The sequence below is a fragment of the Thalassophryne amazonica genome, chromosome 14 (assembly GCF_902500255.1).
Source record: "Thalassophryne amazonica chromosome 14, fThaAma1.1, whole genome shotgun sequence".
NCBI classification, from domain to species: Eukaryota; Metazoa; Chordata; class Actinopteri; order Batrachoidiformes; family Batrachoididae; genus Thalassophryne; species Thalassophryne amazonica.
Genome location: NC_047116.1, coordinates 65,915,835 through 65,940,618, shown reverse-complemented (window position 1 = coordinate 65,940,618; position 24,784 = coordinate 65,915,835). Strand labels below are relative to the sequence as shown.

The 24,784-nt window shown below is 46.3% G+C and overlaps 1 protein-coding gene across 1 annotated transcript in view; it reads left to right on the top strand.

Annotated features, from left to right (window-relative positions):
- The window catches only part of fer1l6 (fer-1 like family member 6), a 656,531-nt gene that overhangs the window by 573,273 nt on the left and 58,474 nt on the right, over nucleotides 1-24,784 (top strand). The window contains exon 40 of the mRNA XM_034186126.1: nucleotides 119-217. Within this exon, the coding sequence (XP_034042017.1) occupies nucleotides 119-217 (99 nt within the window). The remainder of the gene's footprint in view (nucleotides 1-118; nucleotides 218-24,784) is intronic.

Sequence of the window (24,784 nt, the reverse complement as noted above, 5' to 3'; positions counted from 1 at the left end):
TAATTCTGTCCATTCTTTTCACTCTCAAAGCGAATCACAACATTTTCAGCTCTGCTTTCTGTCTTTTTTTATACAGTAAAAATGTTTTCCATCCTTTAAAATGGTGCTCTGTGCTTAGGTATGAGCTGCGTATCATCATCTGGAACACAGAGGATGTCATTCTGGAGGACACGAACTTCCTGACTGGTCAACAGTCCAGTGATATCTACGTTAAAGGGTTTGCTCTTATTGCAACTCTTATTTATTTCGAAAGAAACCCAAGGGGTACTAACACATGAGGGAAAAGACAAATAGAAGAACAAAGCCAATGAATCTCTTTCAGGGATTTAATTGACATTAGCTGTGGTCCATTATCTGTAGAAAAAGATTCAACAATTCACATAAAAAAGTCATACTACATGTTGAATTAGGAGACACTCGTGGCGTGCAGGTCTTCTTTTACCAAGAGTGACAAATGAAGACATAAAAGGGAACCTAATATGTGTTGTTGTGGACATGAACGAGCGAAGCTCTTGAATGAATGAATGAATGAATGAATGAATGAATGATTTTGAATGAATGATTTTTATTCAGCATGCACGCACAGACAAAATCTCTCATTTACAAAACAAGTCAAGAGAAAACAAAAATTAAAACATATAGAACAAAACTCAAACAATTTGCCGATTTAGTGCGGCTGAAAGGGTGTGGGCAGAAGCAAAACCTTATAAACGCCCACCCCGTACATCAATTTCTGTGTACAAACAAAAAATAACTACAAAAAACAATTACCAGTCAGCAATGTAACGCAGTGAAACATACAAAGTAATACAACAGACAAACAAACAAAAAAATAGCCACACAGTCAGTTTACTTAATTACACAAAATATAACAAGTTAATATATTATTTTTATACAGTCTTTTAAAACAAGCCAATGTACTGGATACTTTAATACAATCCAAACAGCCATTCCACACTCTAACACCCTTTACGGAAATGCAATGACTTTTAGCAGTAGTTTGAATCTTTCTTCTGTCAAACACCAAAGAGCCACGCAAATTATAACTGGACTCTCTCATTTTAAACAGCTCCTGGACATGTTGAGGCAAGAGTCCATTTTTAACTTCATACATTATCTGTATAGTAAAATAATCAACCAAGTCATAAAATTTCAAAAACTGAAGATGAACAAACAGCGAATTTGTTGGTTCACAATATGGTTTTTTGCTTATCACTATTATAGCTTTTTTGTAACAGAAATTGTTACGATTCTGACCCGAAAACCAGGCTTGGACCCCAAAGCAGGGCGACTGAATGAAAAAACAATAGGATTTAATGAACCAGGAAGGTGTCACAGCACAAATGTTGCATAAATAGTGAATACAGTCTTGGAGGTAGGCAGAGTGGAAACCTGGCCTGCATTGTGGTGGACTCAGGTGGTCGCAGCCCACGTAGCACCGGAGTACAGGTGGCAATCCAAGATGGGGAGCTGAGTGCTCCGTGGTCCAGGTGGCCCCCTGGGGAGCTGATGGAGGATGAGGTCACTGTGGAGGAAGAGAAGGCAATGAGACGGCTGCTACAATCACTCAAACCAGAACTAATGACGATGTGTGGAATGCAGAAAACAGAGAATCAAAGAACACTGCGGTGGAACGCAGACAGACAGGCTCAATACGGAAATTGAGAGGCCAGGTACCAGGTTGTGAACACTGAGTCTCTGGCACCGATGAGCTGAAGAACCAGGGCTTATATGGAAGCAGGTAGATTGCAAGCAGGTGTGCTCATTAGCTCCACAAGGGATGCCACCTGGGAAAAGAGAGAGAGAGAGACAGAGAGAGAGAGAGAGAGAGAGGGCAGGAACCAGGACAACACACAACAGTACTCCCCCCCCAATGGTAGCCCCCAGGCGACCTACCGGGCCGATCAGGATGCTCCCTGTAGACGTCCCGGAGGAGTGAAGGGTGAAGGATGAGGCTCCGCTTGACCCAGGAGCACTCTTTGGGCCCATAACCCTCCCAGTCCACCAGATATTGGAACCCCCAACCGCGCCGTTGAACATCCAAGATCTTGTTGACTGTCCAGGCCGGGTGACCATCGATGATCTGGGCAGGAGGAGGCGGCGGAGCAGGAGGACACAGCGGGCTGGAACAAATGGGCTTGAGCCGTAGTACATGGAACATGTACATGGAACACTGGGTGGATGTGCAGAGAACTGGGCAAACGGAGTCGCACAGAGGTGGGGTTGACCACCCGATCAACCACAAACGGTCCAATGAATCGAGGTGCGAGTTTGGGAGTCTCTGTTTGCAGAGGAATGTCCCGTGAGGAAAGCCACACCTCCATCCCAGGCTAGTAGACGGGGGCTGGGGTGCGGTGCATTCTTTAGACCGCAGAAGGGCAGAACGGGCCGTCCTCCATATCTGACGGCAGTGTCCGAGATGGGCCTGAACCGACGGCACAGCAGTGTCTGCTTCTTATGCAGGGAACAGAGGAGGTTGATAACCCAGAGAAACTTCAAATGGAGTCAATCCTGTAGTGGCGGAGATCTGTGAATTATGTGCATATTCAACCCAAGGAAGGTGGGTGCTCCACTCCACCGGGTGGGAGGATGAGATACACCTCAGGGTGGATTCCAGATCCTGGTTAGCTCGTTCCGCCTGGCCATTGCTCTGGGGATGATAGCCAAAAGAGAGACTGACCGAGGCCCCAAGAGCCGCACAGAAGCTCCTACAGACCTGGGAGGTGAATTGGGGACCTCGGTCTGATACCACATCCAAGGGTATGCCATGCAACCGCACCACATGGTGGACTAAGAGGTCAGCGGTCTGCTCGGCCGATGGAATCGCCGGCAGAGCCACAAAGTGAGCTGCCTTGGAAAACTGATCCACAATCATGAGGACCACTGAGTTACCCTGGGATGGAGGCAGTCCCGTGACAAAGTCCAGGCAGACGTGGGACCAGAGGTGGCTTGGTGTGGGAAGTGGGTGAAGGAAGCCCTGGCGCGGATGGTACAGGCTTGGACATAATGGGCACGTCTGCCTGGATGGAGGGCCACCAGAAGCAACAATGTACCAGCTCCAAAGTCCGAGTCACCCCAGGATGGCAGGCAAACTTGGAGGCGTGACAAAAGGTGAGGACTTCAGAACGGGCTTCTGGTGGAACAAAAAGCCGCCCAGGAGGGCCTCCTCCAGGATCTGGGTGTCTGTCCAAAGCCTCCCAGACGACTCTCTCCACATCCCAGGTAAGGGCCCCCATGACCATGGAACGGGGCAGAATAGGGTCCGATGTGGAGGGGGTATCCGAGATGTCAAACTGGCGGGATAAGGCATCCGGTTTCCTGTTCTTGGTTCCGGGTCGGTAGATCAGGTTAAACTGAATCGTCCAAAGAACAGAGACCACCTCGACTGACATGAATTGAGGCGTTTTGCAGTTTTGATGTATTCGAAATTCTTGTGATCTGTCCAGACAGTGAATGGAACTGCGGCCCCCTCCAGCCAGTGTCTCCTCTCTGCCAGCACCTCTTTGACCGTGAGAAGTTCCTGGTTACCAACATCGTAGTTCCTCTACGATGCCGGCGGGAGAAGAAGGCACGTGGATGAAGCTTGTCATCAGAGGCTGACCGCTGAGACAGGACTGCACCAATACCAGAATCGGAGGCATCAACCTCCACGACAAACTGGCTGTCCGGATCGGGCTGGAGTAGGATAGGGGCCATGGAGAACCGTTGTTTGAGGTCACTGAAGGCTTTGTCCGCTGAGGCAGACCACTGAAACGGACCCTTAGGGGAAGTGAGAGCTATGAGGGATGAGGCGACAAGATTGAAGTTGCAAATGAACCTATGATAGAAATTGGCAAACCCAAGAAACTGTTGTAGCTGTTTTCTGGAGGTCGGGACTGGCCACTGAGTTACAGCAGAGACTTTACAGGGATCCGGCTTGACTGAGTTAGGAGAGATGATGAAACCAAGGAAGGAAATGGTGGACTGATGGAAGTCACATTTTTGAGCCTTCACAAAGAACCGGTTCTCCAACAACCACTGAAGGACGTACGTGTCTGATATGTTCATGGAGAGATGAGGAGAAGATAAGGATATCATCTAGGTAGATGAAAACAAACTGGTTGAGGAAATCCCGAAGGACATCATTTATCAGTGCTTGGAAAGTGGCGGGAGCGTTCGTGAGACCGAAAGGCATGACCAGATATTCGAAATAACCAAGAGGCGTGTTGAAGGCCGTCTTCCACTCATCACCCTCCATAATCCAAACCAGGTGATAGGGATTTCTGAGGTCTAATTTGGAAAAAACTGAGGCCCCCTGCAGGGGGCTGAATGTGGAATCAAGTAGGGGGAGTGGGTACCGGTTGCGGACCATAATAGCATTCAACCCCCGGAAATCAATGCAGGGGTGCAGGGTTCCATCCTTCTTCCCGACAAAGAAGAAGCCTGCCCCCAGTGGAGACGACGAGTGACGTATCAGCCCAGCAAACAAGGAGTCCCGGATGTAGGTCTCCATAGCCTCATGTTCCGGGCGCAACAGATTGAAGAGTCTACTAACTGGATACTTTGCGCCCGGAAGCAAGTCTATGGAACAATCGTAAGGACGGTGCGGAGGAAGTGACAGAGCATGATCCTTGCTGAACACCTCGGCCAGATCGTGATACTGTGGGGACTAAAGACAGGTCAGGAGGTGAAGTGACCTCCTCCTTGCCTACAGCACTTGGCGGAATAGAGGATCGAAGACACTCACGGTGGCAGGCCTCGCTCCACTGTGTGATAGTTCCGGTCGGCCAATCAATCCGGGGATTGTGTTTGACCGCCCAAGGATGACCCAGCACTAAAAGAGAACGTGGAAGAAACGTTGGTTGTTATCTGGGAACCACCAGATACCACGAGAGTGATTGGAACCGTTCTGTGTGTTATGGCAGGAAGGGGACTGCCGTCTAAAGCAGGGGTGGGCAATCATGTGCCATAAAGGGCCGAGACACTGCAGGTTTTCCGTGCAACCAGTCACCTCAGCAGGTGATTTCATTAATGATCAGGTGTCTCAGCAGGTGATTTCATTGACAACCAGGTGTTTATGTTCAGAGGAGAAGCTCATCAGCAACCCACCTGCTGAGGTGAATGGTTGCATGGAAAACCTGCAGTGTCTCGGCCCTCGATGCCCACCCCTGGTCTAAAGCATAAACTGAGAGGGGCGTGTCAAGTGCCTCCACCGGGATGCAAGAATTGACTACAACCTTGCGGTGCAAAAAATTCCCTTCAGCCCCTGTGTCAATTAGTGCAGGAATAGATAATGAACAGTCATTAAACAAAAGAGTGCCCGGGATTTGGGTGCGTCTGGATTGAACCCCCGTGAATGTGATCTGGCTCATCCTTAACCCGGAGTCTAAGGATGAACGTTGGTTTTTGGCCGCACGGGACAAGAACTACGGATGTGACCTGTTGCAGCACAATATAAACATTCCCCAGCATTCAGTCTCTGCTGGCGCACCTGTAGTGATAATTTGGCCCTGCCTAATTGCATGGGCTCGTCAGCAGGGGGAGCTGGAGGCCTGAGGATGGACACAGCAGTGGAGCTTGGGAAAGATGGGCCCGGCCCAGACCGCAGAGGGATCCAAGCGGCAGTACTATGGTCAGCTTTCCGACCTCTCTCTCGCCGATGCTCCCTCAACCGGTTGTCGATATGGATAGCTAAAGTAATTAAGTCGTCCAGCGATTACGGTCATTCACAAACCGCCAGTTCATCCTTTAAAGCCTCTGACAACCCATTAACAAAAACACTTTGCAGCGCCGCGGAGTCCCAGCTGGCCTCCGCAGCGAGAACACGGAAGTCGACTGCGTACTCTGCAGTGCTCCGCTGTTCCTGCCTCAGGGACAACAACTGCTGGGATAAGGAATGGCTGCATTGAGGGTGATCGAAAACTAACCAAAACTCTGTGGAAAAGCGAGAAAAGGAGTGAAGCAGAGGTGAACTTGTACTCCAGAGGGCGGTAACCCACTTGCGAGCCTCCCCCCGGAGCAAGTTTATGACGTAATAGACCTTACTGTGATCGGTGGAATATTGTGACGGATGCTGGGAGAAAACGAAGGAACACTGCATGACAAAAGAGGAGCATGTGTTTACATCACCGGCATATGGTTCTGGGTGGCAGATAAATGGTTCTGGGACTGGATTGGGAGATGTGGAAGCCTGCAAATGCTGAACCGGAGTGGAATCCTGGGCTGGGGGTGAAACTAAGGTGAGTTTATCTACTTTAGCTGTAAGAGAAGACAGTGCGGTGTGTGTGTGTGTGTGTGTGTGTGTGTGTGTGTGTGTGTGTGTGTGTGTGTGTGTGTGTGTGTGTGTGTGTGTGTGTGTGTGTGTGTGTGTGTGTGTGTGTGTGTGTGTGTGAAACCTGTCGGGTGAGGTCCTGGACCAGATCAGAGAGTGCGGAAAGTTGTTGCTGTTGCTGACCCAGGAAGGCTCCCTGGGCGGACACAGGGCTTGTTGAAGTTGGTCTGACCCTGCGGAGTCCATGATGTTGGCCAGAGACTTCTGTTACGATTCTGACCCGAAAACCAGGCTTGGACCCCAAAGCAGGGAGACTGAATGAAAAAACAATAGGATTTAATGAACCGGGAAGGTGTCACAGCACAAATGTTGCATAAATAATGAATACAGTCTTGGAGGTAGACAAAGTGGAAACCTGGCCGGCCTTGTGGTGGACTCAGGTGGTCGCAGCCCACGTAGCACTGCAGTACAGGTGGCAGTCCAAGATGGGGAGCTGAGTGGTCCGTGGTCCAGGTGGCCCCCTGGGGAGCTGATGGAGGATGAGGTCACTGTGGAGGAAGAGAAGGCAATGAGAGGGCTGCTACAATCACTCAAACCAGAGCTAATGATGACTAGAGATGTGTGGAATGCAGAAAACAGTGAATCATAGAACACTGCGGCGGAACGCAGACAGACAGGCTCAATACGGAAATTGATAGGCCAGGTACCAGGTTGTGAACACCGAGTCTCTGGCGCCGATGAGCTGAAGAACCAGGGCTTATATGGAAGCAAGTTGATTGCAAGCAGGTGTGCTCATCAGCTCCACAAGGGATGCCACCTGGGAAAAGAGAGAGAGAGAGAGAGAGAGGAACCAGGACGACACACAGAAATATTGGATTAGTATTGTTGTTTTATATGTATTTCCCCAAACTTCAATGCAGTAACTCATATAAGGGACAAGTAATGAGTGATACAATGAAACCAACAGGTGGTGGGGGAGAAAGTATTGTACTTTGTACAAGATAGCAATAACTTTTGATTTTTCAATCAATCAATCAGTTTTATTTATATAGCGCCAAATCACAACAAACAGTTGCCCCAAGGCGCTTTATATTGTAAGGCAAGGCCGTACAATAATTACGGAAAAACCCCAATGGTCAAAACGACCCCCTGTGAGCAAGCACTTGGCGACAGTGGGAAGGAAAAACTCCCTTTTAACAGGAAGAAACCTCCAGCAGAACCAGGCTCAGGGAGGGGCAGTCTTCTGCTGGGACTGGTTGGGGCTGAGGGAGAGAACCAGGAAAAAGACATGCTGTGGAGGGGAGCAGAGATCAATCACTAATGATTAAATGCAGAGTGGTGCATACAGAGCAAAAAGAGAAAGACACACTCATTGCATTATGGGAAACCCCCAGCAGTCTAAGTCTACAGCAGCATAACTAAGGGATGGTTCAGGGTCACCTGATCCAGCCCTAACTATAAGCTTTAGCAAAAAGGAAAGTTTTAAGCCTAATCTTAAAAGTAGAGAGGGTGTCTGTCTCCCTGATCCGAATTGGGAGCTGGTTCCACAGGAGAGGAGCCTGAAAGCTGAAGGCTCTGCCTCCCATTCTACTCTTACAAACCCTAGGAACTACAAGTAAGCCTGCAGTCTGAGAGCGAAGCGCTGTATTGGGGTGATATGGTACTATGAGGTCCCTAAGATAAGAAGGGACCTGATTATTCAAAACCTTATAAGTAAGAAGAAGAATTTTAAATTCTATTCTAGAATTAACAGGAAGCCAATGAAGAGAGGCCAATATGGGTGAGATATGCTCTCTCCTTCTAGTCCCCGTCAGTACTCTAGCTGCAGCTTTTTGAATTAACTGAAGGCTTTTCAGGGAACTTTTAGGACAACCTGATAATGAATTACAATAGTCCAGCCTAGAGGAAATAAATGCATACATTTTTGGACTCAGTATGTTTTATATGAGTTTTCCAACTAAACTCCAAGAAATTTAGTTTGAGATACAATTTCAATTTCAATACCATTCAACAATAATTTACTGCTTAAATTTCTAGGCTTATTTCCAAATATAATGCACTTAGGTTTACCGAAATGAAGTGATAATTTATTAGAGTCAAACCAGTATTTAAATTTTTGCAATTCCCACTCCACCAAGTCCAAGAGCTGTCTCAAATTATCTCCACTACCAATCACAGTTGTATCATCAGCAAACAAAATACAACTCAAAGACTTAGAAACCAAACCTATATCATTAATATACAGCAAAAACAATAATGGCCCGAGAACTGACCCCTTGGGCACTCCACATGTAATCCTCAAAAATTCTGATTTTATCCCACCAAGGTGAACACACTATCTATTACGTAAATAACTAGCTATCCAGTTAAAGGCCAGTCCTCTAATACCATACATCTGTAATTTTTCCAATAATACGGTATGATCAATAGTATCAAATGCTTTCTGTAAATAAAAAAAAAAACATCATTGTATTGCTTCTTCTCTATTGCATTTGTAACTTGTTCCACAAAATCTATTAAAGCCAAAGAAGTTGTTCGATTTTTTCTGAAACCATACTGCTGTTCATTAAGTATATGATGTTTTTCTATAAAATTATTCAACCTCTTTACAAATATTTTTTCCAGAATTTTAGAAAACTGTGGTAACAAAGAGATTGGCCTATAATTTGAAAAAAACGTGTTTATCGCCAGATTTAAACAATGGTATCACCTTAGCAATTTTCATTCTGGAGGGAAATTTCCCAGTCATAAGTGACAGGTTACAAATATATGTTAAGGGTTTGATAATACAGTCAATAATGTTCTTAATCAAAACCATATCAAAGCTATCAATGTCAGTGGATTTTTTTCCCTTAATTTTATGAACTATGTTAAAAATTTCTTTTTCATCCGTTTCTCTAATAAACATTGAATCCTGAATTTTATTAATTAATTTACAGTTGTCCGTAGCACACTTTGCCGTAGTTACAATTGAGTTTGCTAAAAATTTTACCAACGTTAACAAAATAATCATTAAAATAATCAGCAATAATTTTATTTCCTTTTACAATTTTATCAGAGTCTATATAAAAGTAAGATGGATAATCTTTAACAACTTTTTTCTTTTTAATGATTTCACCCAAGAGCTTCCAGGTTCCCCTAATATTATTAGTTTTTCTCCAACAAATCGCAGTAATACTGCTTCTTACACAATCGCATAATGTTTGTTAATTTATTTTTATGTCTTATATTTCCTATCGGCTTCATTAGTTCTAAATTTTAAAAACTGCTTGTACAATAAATTTTTCCTTTTACATGCATCCAGGAGTCCCTTTGTTACCCAAGATTTATCAGTACTTTGTGTATCTCTAGTTTTAGGCACCCACGGACAATGTTTATCATACAGATTAGATACAATAGAAATAAATGATTCATATGATTCATCAACATCATCACAATAAATTTCACACCATTTCTGGTGCAACAAAATCCCTTCTGAGGTTCTCAATATTAACATTAGTTATTTTCCTAATAAAATGTACAGTTTTTGTTTGGTGCACGCTGTCCACTGATGATTGAAAGGCTACAAAAACTGGCAAGTGATCACTGACATCGGAAATAAGTATTCCACCTGTTATATTCCCTACAATGTCATTTGTTAATATGTTGTCAATGAGTGTTGATGTGTTCCTAGTTATCCTGGTTGGTTGTGTGATCACAGGATATAGACCCATACAAAACAAGAGTTTATAAATTCAGTTATTTGTAATTGACCATAAGGGTTTAAAAAAATCAATATTAAAGTCTCCACAGACAAACAAAAGCTTGTTATTATTAATTATGTTGTACATGTCAGTCATTCTATCCACAAAAATATTGATATCTGATCCTGGAGCTCTATAAACGCTTATAATTATATTTTTTGATTTTTTACATTTAATTTCAACTGTAACACATTCCATGATATTTTCTAAGGAAAATGACATACTATGTATAATTTCACATTGGTGATTAGAACTTACATAAAGTCCCACACCACCACCTCGTTTATTCTTCCTGTTTATTGCAAAAAAAAATCATATCCCTCAAGCTGAACATCATCCTCTAGCTCCTCTCTCAACCAAGTCTCAGTGATAGCTATAACTGAAAATTGCTTATTTGATATTCTGGAACAGTCCTGAATTTTAGAGAAATTTGTAAGGAGACTTCTACTATTAAAATGTATAATAGAAAAAGTCCCTTTTATTAAAGAGTAATGCTTCAGTTTCTCTTCAGTGAAATATTTACAACTTTGAATAATATTTTCACGAAAAAAACAATCTGGGTCAATATTATTTTCAAAGTTATGAAAACTGTGTTCAGTATCTTCAAAAATTTTTAAACTAGACTCCTGCTCAAAAGTTCAATGCGATTTTCCATCTACTTCAGCATTTCACCATGTCATTTCCTTCAGACCTTTTTTCACTGCATAGCTAAAAATCTTTAGCCTCCTGGGAGCTTTGCCCTCCAGCCTCCCAACTATGCCCCCCTTAACCCCCTGCCACTTTAACCATTTTTTATGTATAGATGTAAATTCATATTCAAACTTTTCAGCTAGTTGACAGTAAGGCTGCGCAGTATGACCAAATTACCTGAAGTTTCAGGTCTTCTTTTTAAGAAAAACCTCCTCTACACCACTCCACCAGGAAGCTGTATTTTATATTTTTAATTAAATTCATACCGGGGTGTAGAGATTTGCTATCAGATCATTTTAGAAATTAGAAAACGGCCATTTATGTCATGGTCTGCCTTCCTGTCCTGTCTGTTTTAACCTTGAGTGTAGTTTGTGAGTTTTTCCCCCAGATGGCGCACTCAGAGCCGAGGAACATCTGCTGCTTATCACCGCCACACACCTGACGTGCATAAACGGCTCATCCACACACCTGATGTGCATAAGCGGGTCATCCACACACCTGACGTGCATAAGCAGCTCATCCACACATCTGATGTGCATAAGTGGCTCATCCACACACCTGACATGCATAGCACCTGATCAGCAACGGGCTACCTAAACCCAGGCTTTCAACTTATTGACTGCCAGATTCTTGGTTTTTCGATGTCCTTGCCATGAGGACAGATTCTTCATTCAGACTTCATTGAGATTCCATGATCGCTGATCATTCGCTGACCTTGACCTCGTCTTTCCAGCCGCCTCCATGCGCTGGAGGCGACAGGTAACCTGGCCAACTCTAATTCCCGTATTAGAGCGTATTGATTTTGCTGGTGTTCCCAGACACTATCCTGTGCGGCTTCCACACTGCATCTACTCCTGGCTCCACGGCTATCTGCACCACGTCAACTCTCCGGCTCTCAGCTCAGAGCGCGAAGCTCTGCTGCACTCCAGTTAAGTCCCTTCATGGTTCTGTGGGATTTCGGTCTCACACATTCCTGCCTGTGACTGTGCATGACTAATAACTGTCTCCAAGAACTAATTCCAAGAACTGTTTTCCAAGAACCGTATGAACTCTGATATTGCACTACTAAGAACTTTCCAAGCTGAATCATCCTGCTTAATTGGAACTGCATCACAGACATGCAGCACTTGACCTCTGACGATAATGCATGAACTGTGAACGATTCCTGGACAGCAAACCTTATTTTCTAAATGGAGAACATTATTTCCAGAACTGTGAACATTTCAGCCTTTAGTGAACTGTTTATTGTTAAAGGTTTCCAGTGTTCCGAATGCAGTCACTCACCATCTCTCTCCTCCGTTCTCCTAGTTCCTGTCCTTGGCTCTATGTGTCCCACCTGGTTCTGGCTCCAGAACGGAAACCTGCAGCACCCTAATTTCCACCACTACAAGCGGGCTGACTCTCCACTCAGTAGGCCGTCTATCCAGCACAGCATTGTTCTTTTGTTTATTGTAAATAAATCTGTTTTTGTTCAAAACCAGTTCTATTCTTTGCTCCAAGCGTGTAAGTCCATTTCCTTTTAACGGCCCGGTTCCGTCCAGAACTCTAACCCTAACAGTTTACTCACCAATGTAACCCGGAGTCCGTGGCTCAGACGATGTGTTCAGCTTCAAATCTCAAACATTTTTCTTCTTCAACTAAGGTGGATTAGACCTTTTTTTGTGGAACACAGCACCAACTACTGTACATGAGGGACCTAGCAGTCAATATGTGTCACCAATTTCAAAATGGCTCTTTTCAACCAGACGTGCGGTGCTGTGACATGTCAATCATCTGGGTGGCACCTGGGGTGTCCAATCAGATTTCAAGAGAGTCCAGTGCAACCCAACTACACCCATGCCAGGAAGTGTTCAACATTTGCCATTTCCTGGTTCACTGTGGGCTCAAAATTTGGCACTTCCTGTTTCAGTCTTAACTTGCCATTGAATTCCCGCAAGATCCTACGAGATCTTGTTTATTGTCAAACCAGGAAGTGTTCAACATTTGACTTTTTAATTATTCAATGAGACAAACAAAAAGTTACACAGAAACCTTACAACAGCAAAAACAACATACCAAAGTACAGGTTAATTTTAAAAAGCAGATCAAAACTAGGGGGAATTGAAAAAAAAAAAAAAAAACTTTCACTGTGGACTCAAAATTTAGCACTTCCTGTTTCAGTCTCAACTTACCACAGAATTCCCACAAGATCCCATGACGCCTCATATACTGTCAATGCAGGAAGTGTTCAACATTTGACATGCCATGTTTCACTGTGGGCTCAAAATTTGGCACTTCTTATTTCAGTCTCAACTTGCCATTGAATTCCCGCAAGATCTCCTGTCTTGTCAATCCAGGAAGTGTTCAACCATTGACATTTCCTGTTTACTGTGGGCTCAAAATTTGGCACTTTGTTTGGGACTCATTAGCATGCATATACATACGACTGCTGCAAAAGATGAAAATACTGTCTTTCATTCTAAAATAAAAGCTCTGTGTACACTTTTATCTGTCACATTCTTTAAAATTGAATTGTTTCTATTTCAGACGACAGTTGTTTTATTTCATTTTATTTAACCAAGTTCAGTCTAAATCAGTTTTTGAAGTTCTGAGATCTAGAATTTGTGCAGTTTTTCCTCATGTGTTTTTCTTTTGCAGATGACATAATATGAATTTTAACTTCTTCCAAGGAAGACAAAAGTCATATCTTCATTTTTCCTGTTCGCATCTCCTTTTAGTTTTATTAGTATGAAGTACACAATAGCATGGTAAACTACAGTTGTGTTCAAAATAATAGCACTGTGTTTAAAAAAGTGAGTAAAGCTCAAAATCCTTATAATACTTTTTTGTTGTGGTTTGGACCATGGAACATTAGGAATTGGACCCCAGGATGCAGATAGCCAGACCAAAAGGGACAAGGTGCAAAAATGGTGTTTAATCCACAGGTGTTAGTAAAAATACATTTTGACTCCAAAAACCAAACTACACAGACGAAGCTGGTGATTACAAGAAAGAAACTCTGGTGATCAAGTCCAAAAGCACTGCACAGGATGAGGTGACTAACTATCCAAAAACATGACAGTGGATGGAAAACACAAATAGCAAACCTTTGGTGAAGCTGGGACCTGCAACAAGAAAAGTGATCAAAAGGCAAAACGGAGAGGACTTCTCTTCGCAGACAGACAAGTGGAAATGTTCAACTGGCAACCGGCAAAACCAAAGACATGACTTAAATACCAATTGAACTGATGACATACAGGTGTGAAGTTACAACAGGAACAGACAGACCACGTGAGAGGAAACGAACAAATGTGCAGAGATGGACAAAAAAACAGGCAACACCAGCGAAAAAATAACACCAGATAATGAAACATCAAACCAACACGACAAAGTGGATGATCAAAGACATATAACAAACACTGGGAGAAAAGAAAAGACATGAAACTCCAGGGGAATAAACACTACACGCCCGAGGGTCAGGCCTACGCGTGACAGCTGTCAAACACACCGTGCCCAGGTGTCAGGGTCTTCCTGTAGCTGAGCGTGGATACACTAAAATACACACGCGTTCTCTCTCACACACCCGCACACAACACACTCACACATGCACTCGCAGCAAGCGGGGGACGCTGAGTGGTTTTGATGCACGCATCACCTGCACTCATGCACATGCACACACACGTGTAGACACCAGGCTCACACCAGACACCAAACAGGAAGGCTGATGCAATCACATCCACACCACTGACAGAAGACGTAACAGTTTATCTTCTCCCCTGGATAACTTCCCCCCGGATGTAAGATATCAACTTCCCCCTGGGGAAGTCTTAGGATATCCCCCTCCACCCTGGATATCTTGCCCCCCCCCCACACGCACACACAATATTTTGCCAAAACCTTGTTTTGGCAGGATATGTTTGTCAGTAAGATTGTTTATAATCATTGCATTTTTCACCTTTAACCCGCTGTCCAGCAACACAGTTTACACTGTAGACTCTTGCAACTTCACATATAGCAGCCCTAGTAAGGTACCTTTCAGTACACAAAAGATCAAGTGCAAGGTCAAAGGTCAAGGTCACAGGAAGGTCAAACATTAAACAACTAAACAACTTTCCTGGTTGCAATTTTTGAAATTTTTCCTACAAATTTGGCAGGAACATAGTCATAGGCCTTGCCCACTACCTGGGATAAATGATTGACGTTGACCTTTAGGGTTTTGCTTGAGGACAAATGTCACTTAAATTAGGTCAAAATTCTGATTACAGTAAAACATGATGTGTAATACACCAAATTAATAATATTTTATGATTGCATTAGTATTAGCAGAATATAGTTTTATGATTACAAATAAATAAAACTTTAATTATAAGTGAAGTGTTCATTACAGCAAACTATTGCTATCATACTGGGTGTTGAAAAAGTAACAGAAATGTGTTGTTTGCTTATTATCATACTGTCAGTATAAAGTAAAGAAGTAAACTGATTTTTGCAGGGTAGAGAAAGGTCTGTTCCAGGGACGTCGTTCTTTTGAATACATTTGAGCTTCACTTATTGTCGGGTCACTTGCCATGTAGTTCAACACCAGTTGGGATTCTAAAGTTTGACTCATTCTTCATCTGCTAAAACTTGGAACCACTTTGCTGTAATATTTAGTGGATAAAAATGATATGAACACATCTTTATTAATTCTTTCCCCTGCTGAGCTGCTTGTCCAGTAAGAATCGCAGTGTTTGAAATGGTAAATGGACTGCATTGATATAGTGCTTTTCCATCTGCATCAGACGCTCAAAGCGCTTTACAATTATGTCTCACATTCACCCCGATGTCAGGGTGCTGCCATACAAGGCGCTCACTACACACAGGGAGCAATAGGGGATTAAAGGCCTTGCCCAAGGGCCCTTAGTGATTTTCCAGTCAGGTGGGGATTTGAACCCATGATCTTCTGGACTCAAGCCCAACACCTTAACCACTGTGGTTAAGGTGTTGACACCATCACCTCCCCCAAATAATCATAATTTGTCAATTTCATGCTACATTTATATTATTCTGTTGATTCCTATCTGCCACTCTTTATATTTTTGACCTAGTTTGTACAGAAGAGATTTGAGAAAAGTGGCAGACATTATAGGCCCCTCACTTTCATTATGTTTCTTTGCATACTACGTATTGTGTCTGTTTGTGTGTGCGTACACTATATTATTTATTAACTTGTTTAAATATATGTCTTAATGTTTTAACTGTATGTTTTAGTGTACAGCACATTGGGTCAGCTTTGATTGTAGAAAAGTGCTTTATACATATAGATGGTATGGTACTGTGTGTTCTATACATACATTTTTATATTAAAGATACTTCAGAACAGGAAATATTACTATTGTAGATAGCTATAGATACATACAGAAAGAACACCAATACCATCAATCAAACTGCTTCATCTGGGACCATAAATCCATGAAATATCGAGTTTAAAGGTTGTTCTGATTGGGCTTTGTCAAGATTCGGGTTAATCACTGCTGCCCTGGTGGGGGGGAAGATTTCCAGGGTGAGGAGTAAGATATCCTAGGATATCTACCCCCCCGCCCCCAGGGGTAAAATATGCAGGGGGTAAGATATACTATTACATCACGTCTCGCCCACACACACGCACACACAAGGGAACTGTCAACACATCAAGAGAACCCAAAACCCCTGAACAAAACCGAACCCCAACAGATTTTATTTCCATACACACAAATGCATTAGGAACACTAATTCTATTCCAAATCAAAACATCAAGAAAAACTTATATTTGTTATTACTTTAGAGAAAGTGAAGAAAAAGGAATATTAGGCTGTTCAAAAAAACCGCAGTGTCTGCATTTTTCTTTACTTAAACATTTACTGTATAAAGTGAAAAATGTTTGAAGCTTTAGCTTTCCTGTGTGTCACTGAACTAATATTTATTTGGATAAATATTATTTCTGAGAACTGCTTCACATCTGTGCTGCATGGAGTCAATCAAATTCCAGCACCTGTTAACAGGTATTCTAGCCCAGGACGATTGGACAACATTCCACAATTTCTTAGTTTTGCCTCATAAACAGCATTTTATGGTTTTCTATTGGATTAAGATCCTGGGATTGGGCTGGCCACTCCATAACATTAGTCTTGTTGGTCTGGAATCAAGACCCTGCTCTCTTGCTGGTGCATTTGGGGCTGTTGTCTCATTTAAACCTATTTCAAGGGGATTTCCTCTTTGGTCGAAGCCAGCATGATGTCTTCAATTATTTTGATATATTTAAACTGATCCATGATCCCTAGCATGCGATAAATAGGCCCAACACCATAGTTTTCCCCTCTCCCATCAACTTTTTAATCAAAGTACACTGTCCTTCTGAACAATGTGAGAAATGCACTACAACCAGCATTTGCTGCCTTCATCCTAAGGGTCACCTGTAAGGGTGTACTAAGGATCACAGAAAGACAAATGCAGACACTGCTATTTTTTGAGCAGCCTAATATCCTTTTCTTCATTTTGTGTAAAGTAATAGCAAATTTGATACATTTTTCTTCATGTTTAGATTTGGAATAGAATATGCAGTTGTTCCCAATGCATTTGTGTATATAGAAGAAAATCTATTATAAGGATTTTTAGCTTTGTTCACTTTTTTAAACACACTGCTATTTTTTTTTAACACAACTGTAGCCTGTATCTTTTATGTTAATTCTACTGTTAATGGGGTTGTATTTGCTTCCCCAACATGGAGCAGCAGTGGCTTAGTTCAGCACTGTTGAATCACAGTGAGAAGGTCCCAGATTTGCTTCCAACCTTTTCCTTTCTGTGTGGATGAATTTGTATGTTTCTGTGTGTCCCTGTGCGATAGATTGGTTGACTGTCCAGGGTGTACCCCACCTCTTCCTCAATAACTGCTAGGAAAGGCTCCAACCCCCCTGTGACTCTTAACTGGAATAAGCGGGTTGAGAAAATACGTAGATGGATGGACAAAATATGTAGATAAACTATGATTTGACAGCGAAACATAAAATTTTCCACGTCATCTTGCAATACATTTGAAATGACTTTTTTGGTTTTTAAATTGAGAAAATAATTTGTCAAAGCAATATAAAAATAGAACATGCCTCTTTTTAAATATATACAAAAACAAAACTTATCATTCTCCAGTTGAAAAACAAGGAAAAAAGAACATCCAGAAAATAAAGCAAAGGGTGAATATAAATTCAACATGCAGGTCCACCTCGGATTTGCTGTGGTGGCCTGAGTGAAAAACAAGGGAGCAGCCGAAGGGACTTACTTTATATATTTCTGGTAACTAATACTAAATAAAAGCACACACAGTAACACAGTAACACCCTCCAGCACACCCCACCCCGAGCTCAGTCCAACCAACGAGCAACCACATTATTCCATGACAATTGTGATGAATAATAGCAGATTCAGTCAGGCAACACAATTCGCTCTGTAGCTTTGGGTTGGCCCCTGATAGCTGGTGGGGGAGAGGCCCAGCTATCAGGGGCAGAGCCACTCATGACTGGACTGGGGCGCGGCCGGATATGCGGCCGCCGCTCTCCTCCTCCGTCGCACCTCATGTTTGCGGAGAACCTGGTGCTAAATCACTTGCAGACAACCTGATTCTGGGTCAGGGTGTCGTAAGCAGGATATAAAAGGTAGCCATTTATGAAAAAACTTCACAGTGGATCCTGTGTATATTTAATTTTCTCCTGTTTTATAGACACGGTTTCCTTAAGCCACTGAGAAATAGAGGGGCACACGACTGATTTCCAATGCAACTGTTGTGAAAGTGTAGGAACACGGACCCACAACAGGGGGCGCAAATGAATGGACAATGGAGGAATCAAATAACACTGTTTTTACTGTTGTGAAAAAGGCACAACAAATACAACCGATTACAATATGGAGATCGAGTCTAATTACAACGGTGTCGTGTGGGCAGGCTCGACGATAGGAGACGTCTGTCCAAGTCGAACCGGAACCAACCCGATTTCCTCTGCCACCGAACCCCGGGAATACTGGAGCCGCCAAGTCCCGAATTCCCAGGTGGCCACTGCCTCCGCTCGTCGGATCCGGTACTGCTGGCAGGAAACAGAAACAGTCAGGTGTGGATGCGGCTGCACCCAGCAACACGGAGGGTGGAGAGTCCACCTCCACCTCTCGTCAACAACAATCAAGAAATGTAGGAAGGTGAGTACTTATCCAAACGCTGTCTGGTAGTCAGCTGTCCTACAGATAATCACAAGAACACAATTAAAGTCACACGTATGTGTAGGCTGAGTTTGTTACCTCTTTGGTAAGGTGATATCTCGGCAAATGAGGTGGAGATGCCGTCCTGCTGATATACCTCCTTATTGATTGGGACAGCAGTCATCCCGGCCCATCCGTCGGACGTCGAGGAGCCGGCGCACGGTCCAAGCCGGCTCTCCGTCGATGATCCGGGCAGGAGGTGGCGTCGGACCCGGAGTGCAGAGGGGTGAGGTGTGATGGGGTTTAATCCTGGAGACGTGGAATACTGGATGAATCCGCAGTGAGGCCGGAAGCTGGAGCCTCACTGCGGCGGGATTGATGACCTTGAGTATCTTGTACGGGCCGATGTATCGTTCTTGCAGTTTTGGGGAGTCCACTTGAAGGGGAATGTCCTTGGTGGACAACCACACTTCCTGCCCAGGACGATACGTGGGAGCCGGGGCCCGCCGCCGGTCTGCATGGTTCTTCGCCCTCGTCCGGGCCCTTAACAAAGCAGAACGGGCGGTACGCCACACCCGACGGCACTTCCGTAGGTGGGCCTGGACCGAGGGCACACCGACCTCCCCCTCAACCACCGGAAACAACGGGGGTTGATACCCCAAGCACACCTCGAAAGGGGAGAGGCCGGTGGCTGATGACACTTGGCTGTTGTGGGCGTACTCGATCCAGGCCAGGTGGGTACTCCAGGCCATCGGGTGCGCGGCTGTCACACAGCGTAGGGTCTGCTCCATCTCCTGGTTGACCCGTTCTGCTTGTCCGTTGGTCTGGGGGTGATACCCGGACGAGAGACTGACCGTGGCCCCCAGTTCCCGGCAAAAGCTCCTCCAAACATGCGAGGAGAACTGGGGACCGCGATCGGAGACGATGTCTGATGGTATCCCATGCAGACGGACGACGTGGTGGACTAGGAGGTCCGCTGTCTCCTGGGCCGTTGGTAGCTTCGGGAGGGCCACGAAGTGGGCCGCCTTGGAGAATCGGTCCACTATCGTGAGGATGACGGTGTTTCCCTGGGACGGCGGGAGACCCGTGACAAAATCCAGGCCGATGTGAGACCAGGGGCGATGAGGCACGGGCAGCGGCTGTAGCAATCCCGATGTCTTGCGGTGGTCGGCCTTGCCCCTGGCACAGTTGGTACAGGCCTGGATGTAACCCTGGACGTCGGCCTCCAGGGACGCCCACCAGAAGCGCTGCCGGACGACTGCCACGGTTCTTCGCACCCCAGGATGACAGGAGAGCTTAGAACCGTGACAGAAGTCCAGAACTGCAGCCCTGGCTTCTGGTGGGACGTAGAGTTTGTTCTTCGGTCCGGTTCCGGGGTCCGGGTCTCGTGTCAGGGCCTCCCGGACGGTCTTCTCCACGTCCCAGGTGAGGGCGGCCACGATAGCGGACTCCGGGATGATGGGATCCGGGGGATCCGACGACTCCATTTTGACCTCATCTTCATGTACCCGGGACAAAGCATCCGATCTTTGATTTTTGGTCCCGGGACGGTAGGTGATCCGGAAGTCAAAACGGCCGAAGAACAGTGACCAGCCGGCTTGCCTGGGATTCAGCCGCTTGGCGGTCCTGATATACTCCAGGTTCCGGTGGTCAGTGAAAACCGTGAATGGCACGGACGTTCCCTCCAACAGATGTCTCCACTCCTCAAGAGCCTCTTTCACCGCAAGGAGCTCTCGATTGCCGACGTCATAGTTCCGTTCGGCTGGGGTCAACCTGCGGGAAAAATAGGCACACGGGTGAAGGACCTTATCGGTCTTCCCGCTCTGGGACAGCACGGCTCCTATCCCTGAGTCCGAGGCGTCCACTTCAACCACTAACTGGCGACTAGGATCGGGCTGCACCAGAACAGGTGCAGACGAGAAGCGCCGTTTCAACTCCTTGAACGCGGCATCGCAACGATCCGACCAGGTGAAGGGGACTTTTGGTGAGGTCAGGGCTGTCAGGGGGCTAACTACCTGACTGTAGCCCTTAATGAACCTCCTGTAGAAATTAGCAAAGCCTAGGAACTGTTGCAACTTCCTACGGCTTGTGGGTTGGGGCCAGTCTCTCACCGCCGCAACCTTGGCCGGATCAGGAGCGACGGAGTTGGAGGAGATGATGAACCCCAGGAAAGACAAAGACGTGCGGTGGAACTCACACTTCTCGCCCTTCACAAACAGCCGGTTCTCCAACAACCGCTGCAGGACCTGACGTACATGCCGGACATGAGTCTCAGGATCCGGAGAAAAGATGAGTATATCGTCTAGATATACGAAGACGAACCGATGCAGGAAATCCCGCAAGACATCATTAACTAATGCTTGGAACGTCGCGGGGGCGTTTGTGAGGCCGAACGGCATGACCAGGTACTCAAAGTGACCTACGGGGGTGTTAAATGCCGTCTTCCACTCGTCTCCCTTCCGGATCCGAACCAGGTGATACGCATTTCTAAGATCGAGCTTGGTGAAGATTTGGGCTCCATGCAGGGGTGTGAACACCGAATCCAACAGGGGCAACGGGTATCGGTTGCGAACCGTGATCTCGTTCAGCCCCCTATAATCAATGCATGGACGAAGTCCGCCGTCTTTTTTACCCACAAAAAAGAAACCTGCGCCCATCGGGGAGGTGGAATTCCGGATCAACCCGGCAGCTAATGAGTCCCGGATGTAGGTCTCCATTGATTCGCGCTCAGGCCGTGAGAGGTTGTACAGCCTACTGGACGGGAACTCACTGCCCGGAACCAAATCAATGGCACAATCATACGGACGGTGGGGGGGAAGTGTGAGAGCCAGATCCTTGCTGAACACGTCGACAAGGTCGTGGTACTCCACCGGCACCGTCCCCAGATTGGGCGGGACTCTGACCTCCTCCTTAGCTTGGGAGCCGGGAGGAACCGAGGAACCTAGACACACCCGATGGCAGGTCTCGCTCCACTGAACCACTACCCCGGACGGCCAATCAATCCGGGGATTGTGCTTCAACATCCAGGGAAATCCTAAAACCACACGGGAGGTGGCCTGAGTCACAAAAAACTCGATCACCTCCCGGTGATTTCCTGACACCACCAGAGTTACAGGTGGTGTCTTATGCGTGATCGGAGGGAGTAGGGAGCCATCTAGTGCCCGAACCTGTACGGGCGAGTTAAGCGCCACCAGAGGGAGCCCCATCTCCCTGGCCCATCTGCTGTCCAGCAGATTCCCCTCAGAGCCCGTGTCCACCAGTGCTGGGGCCTTCAGGGTTGAGTCCTCATAAAGGATCGTAACTGGGAGTCGTGTGGCAATGTGGGTGTGTCCCACGTGAATGTCTCGGCCCACCCCTAGCCCAGTTTCTAGGGGCGGGCGTTGGAGTTTAACCGCTCGGGGCAGTCTCTCATATGGTGCTCTATTGCACCATAAACAAAACAAGCTCCGTGGGCCCGTCTCCTCTGTGCATCTGGTGCCCTAAATGTTGCCCTACTTGTGTCCATAGCTTCGTCAGTAGGGGGAGCTGTGGCCCCACGGAGCGCAGGGGCCGTGGAGCGTGGGGAAGGCGGAGCGCGGTCGGAACCGGAAGGGAGAGGGACGGCGCGTGCCCGGCCACGCCCTTCGTCTCGTTCCCGCCGACGTTCTTCTAACCGGTTGTCTAACCGTATGACAAGATCGATGAGCCCATCTAAATCCCGCGGTTCGTCCTTAGCCACCAGGTGCTCCTTAAGAACCAAAGACAGTCCGTTTACAAAGGCGGCGCGGAGGGCAGTGCTATTCTAGCCAGACCTCGCAGCCGCAATGCGGAAGTCGACTGCATAGGCAGCTGCGCTCCGACGCCCCTGTCTCATTGACAGTAACACGGTTGAAGCGGTTTCGCCTCTATTAGGGTGATCGAACACAGTTCTGAGCTCCCTTACAAACCCATCATATGTCAGAAGGAGCTGTGAATTCTGCTCCCAGAGCGCTGTAGCCCAAGCACGTGCCTCACCGCGAAGCAGGTTTATTACATAAGCTACTTTACTAGCATCAGTCGCGTACATGACGGGACGCTGTGCGAAGACGAGCGAGCACTGCATAAGAAAATCCGCGCACGTCTCCACACAGCCTCCGTACGGCTCTGGGGGGCTTATGTATGCTTCCGGGGAAGGTGGGAGGGGTCGTTGAACAACCAGTGGAACGTCTATGTTACGTACAGGGTCTACGGGAGGGAGAGCCGCAGCGGCGCCCGGAGGGCGCGCTTCCACCTGCGTGGCGAGAGCCTCCACCCTGCGGTTCAGGAGGACGTTCTGCTCGGTCATTAAATCTAACCGAGTCGTGAAAGCGGTGACGATCCGCTGCAACTCACCGATTACCCCTCCTGCGGACGCCTGCGCGTCCTGTTCTTCCATTGGCCGTTCAACAGCCGGTTGACGCCCCTCGGGATCCATGACGTTGGCCAAGATATCCTGTTGTGAAAGTGTAGGAACACGGACCCACAACAGGGGGCGCAAATGAACGGACAATGGAGGAATCAAATAACACTGTTTTTACTGTTGTGAAAAAGGCACAACAAATACAACCGATTACAATATGGAGATCGAGTCTAATTACAACGGTGTCGTGTGGGCAGGCTCGACGATAGGAGACGTCTGTCCAAGTCGAACCGGAACCAACCCGATTTCCTCTGCCACCAAACCCCGGGAATACTGGAGCCGCCAAGTCCCGAATTCCCAGGTGGCCACTGCCTCCGCTCGTCGGATCCGGTACTGCTGGCAGGAAACAGAAACAGTCAGGTGTGGATGCGGCTGCACCCAGCAACACGGAGGGTGGAGAGTCCACCTCCACCTCTCGTCAACAACAATCAAGAAATGTAGGAAGGTGAGTACTTATCCAAACGCTGTCTGGTAGTCAGCTGTCCTACAGATAATCACAAGAACACAATTAAAGTCACACGTATGTGTAGGCTGAGTTTGTTACCTCTTTGGTAAGGCGATATCTCGGCAAATGAGGTGGAGATGCCGTCCTGCTGATATACCTCCTTATTGATTGGAATCAGCTGTCTCCAGTGATGGGTGACAGCTGTCATCCTGGCTGCTCCCATAAGGCGGCAGCGCCCTCCGGTGCCTGGAGCCCGCACTCCAGGCAGGGCGCCCTCTAGTGGTGGTGGGCCAGCAGTACCTCCTCTTCAGCGGCCCACACAACAGCAACAAAATACTATGTGTCACGTTAATGAAACGCGGAAAGGAACTGCTCAATAACTACTTTTATTTTTGAACTTCACGGAGGATTTACATAGCATCCTCTTAGCATGACACCGCTAACAACAACCCCGGTCGAGCCGTGATGACGTAATCATCGCGACTGCGGTGGTATCTGTCTAACACACATATACACACACACATATCTCTCCACATCTCCCCCCTTTCGTGGAACAAGGTAAATATACCAGCAAATACAGTGGCTAACAAAACAACATGTCCACTTTCAACATAGAACCATTTCCAAAATCAAAACTGAAAGTCTCTTTTGTTTTCGAACACAAGACCTCAAAGTCCTTCTAAAATAAAGAAGAAAAGTCTTTTTCTGAACTTCTCTCACACACACAGAAGGTAATGCAATAGAAGCATAAAGTTCAACAAACATCTCCATTTTTCCGCTAGCAACGAGAACATCTCTGTCAAAACAAATTAAAAGTTTGTGACTCACCCAAGTGATGTTTGCAACTTGGTCTCTAAACATCTCTGTACCTGTTAGGTAGTTTGATCTCATCCTGGTTTCCCCCTGGGAAGGAGAGGGTCGCAGAGGAGTACCTGATGTAGACCCTGGAGTTGAGCTGCCCGGTAGTGCTGTAACCTCCGAGCCGGTCGGCGCAGGACTGGAACGGGTCACCGGCTGCATCGGGCTCCCACCTGGCGTGTGCGGCTGGTCTACAGGCACGA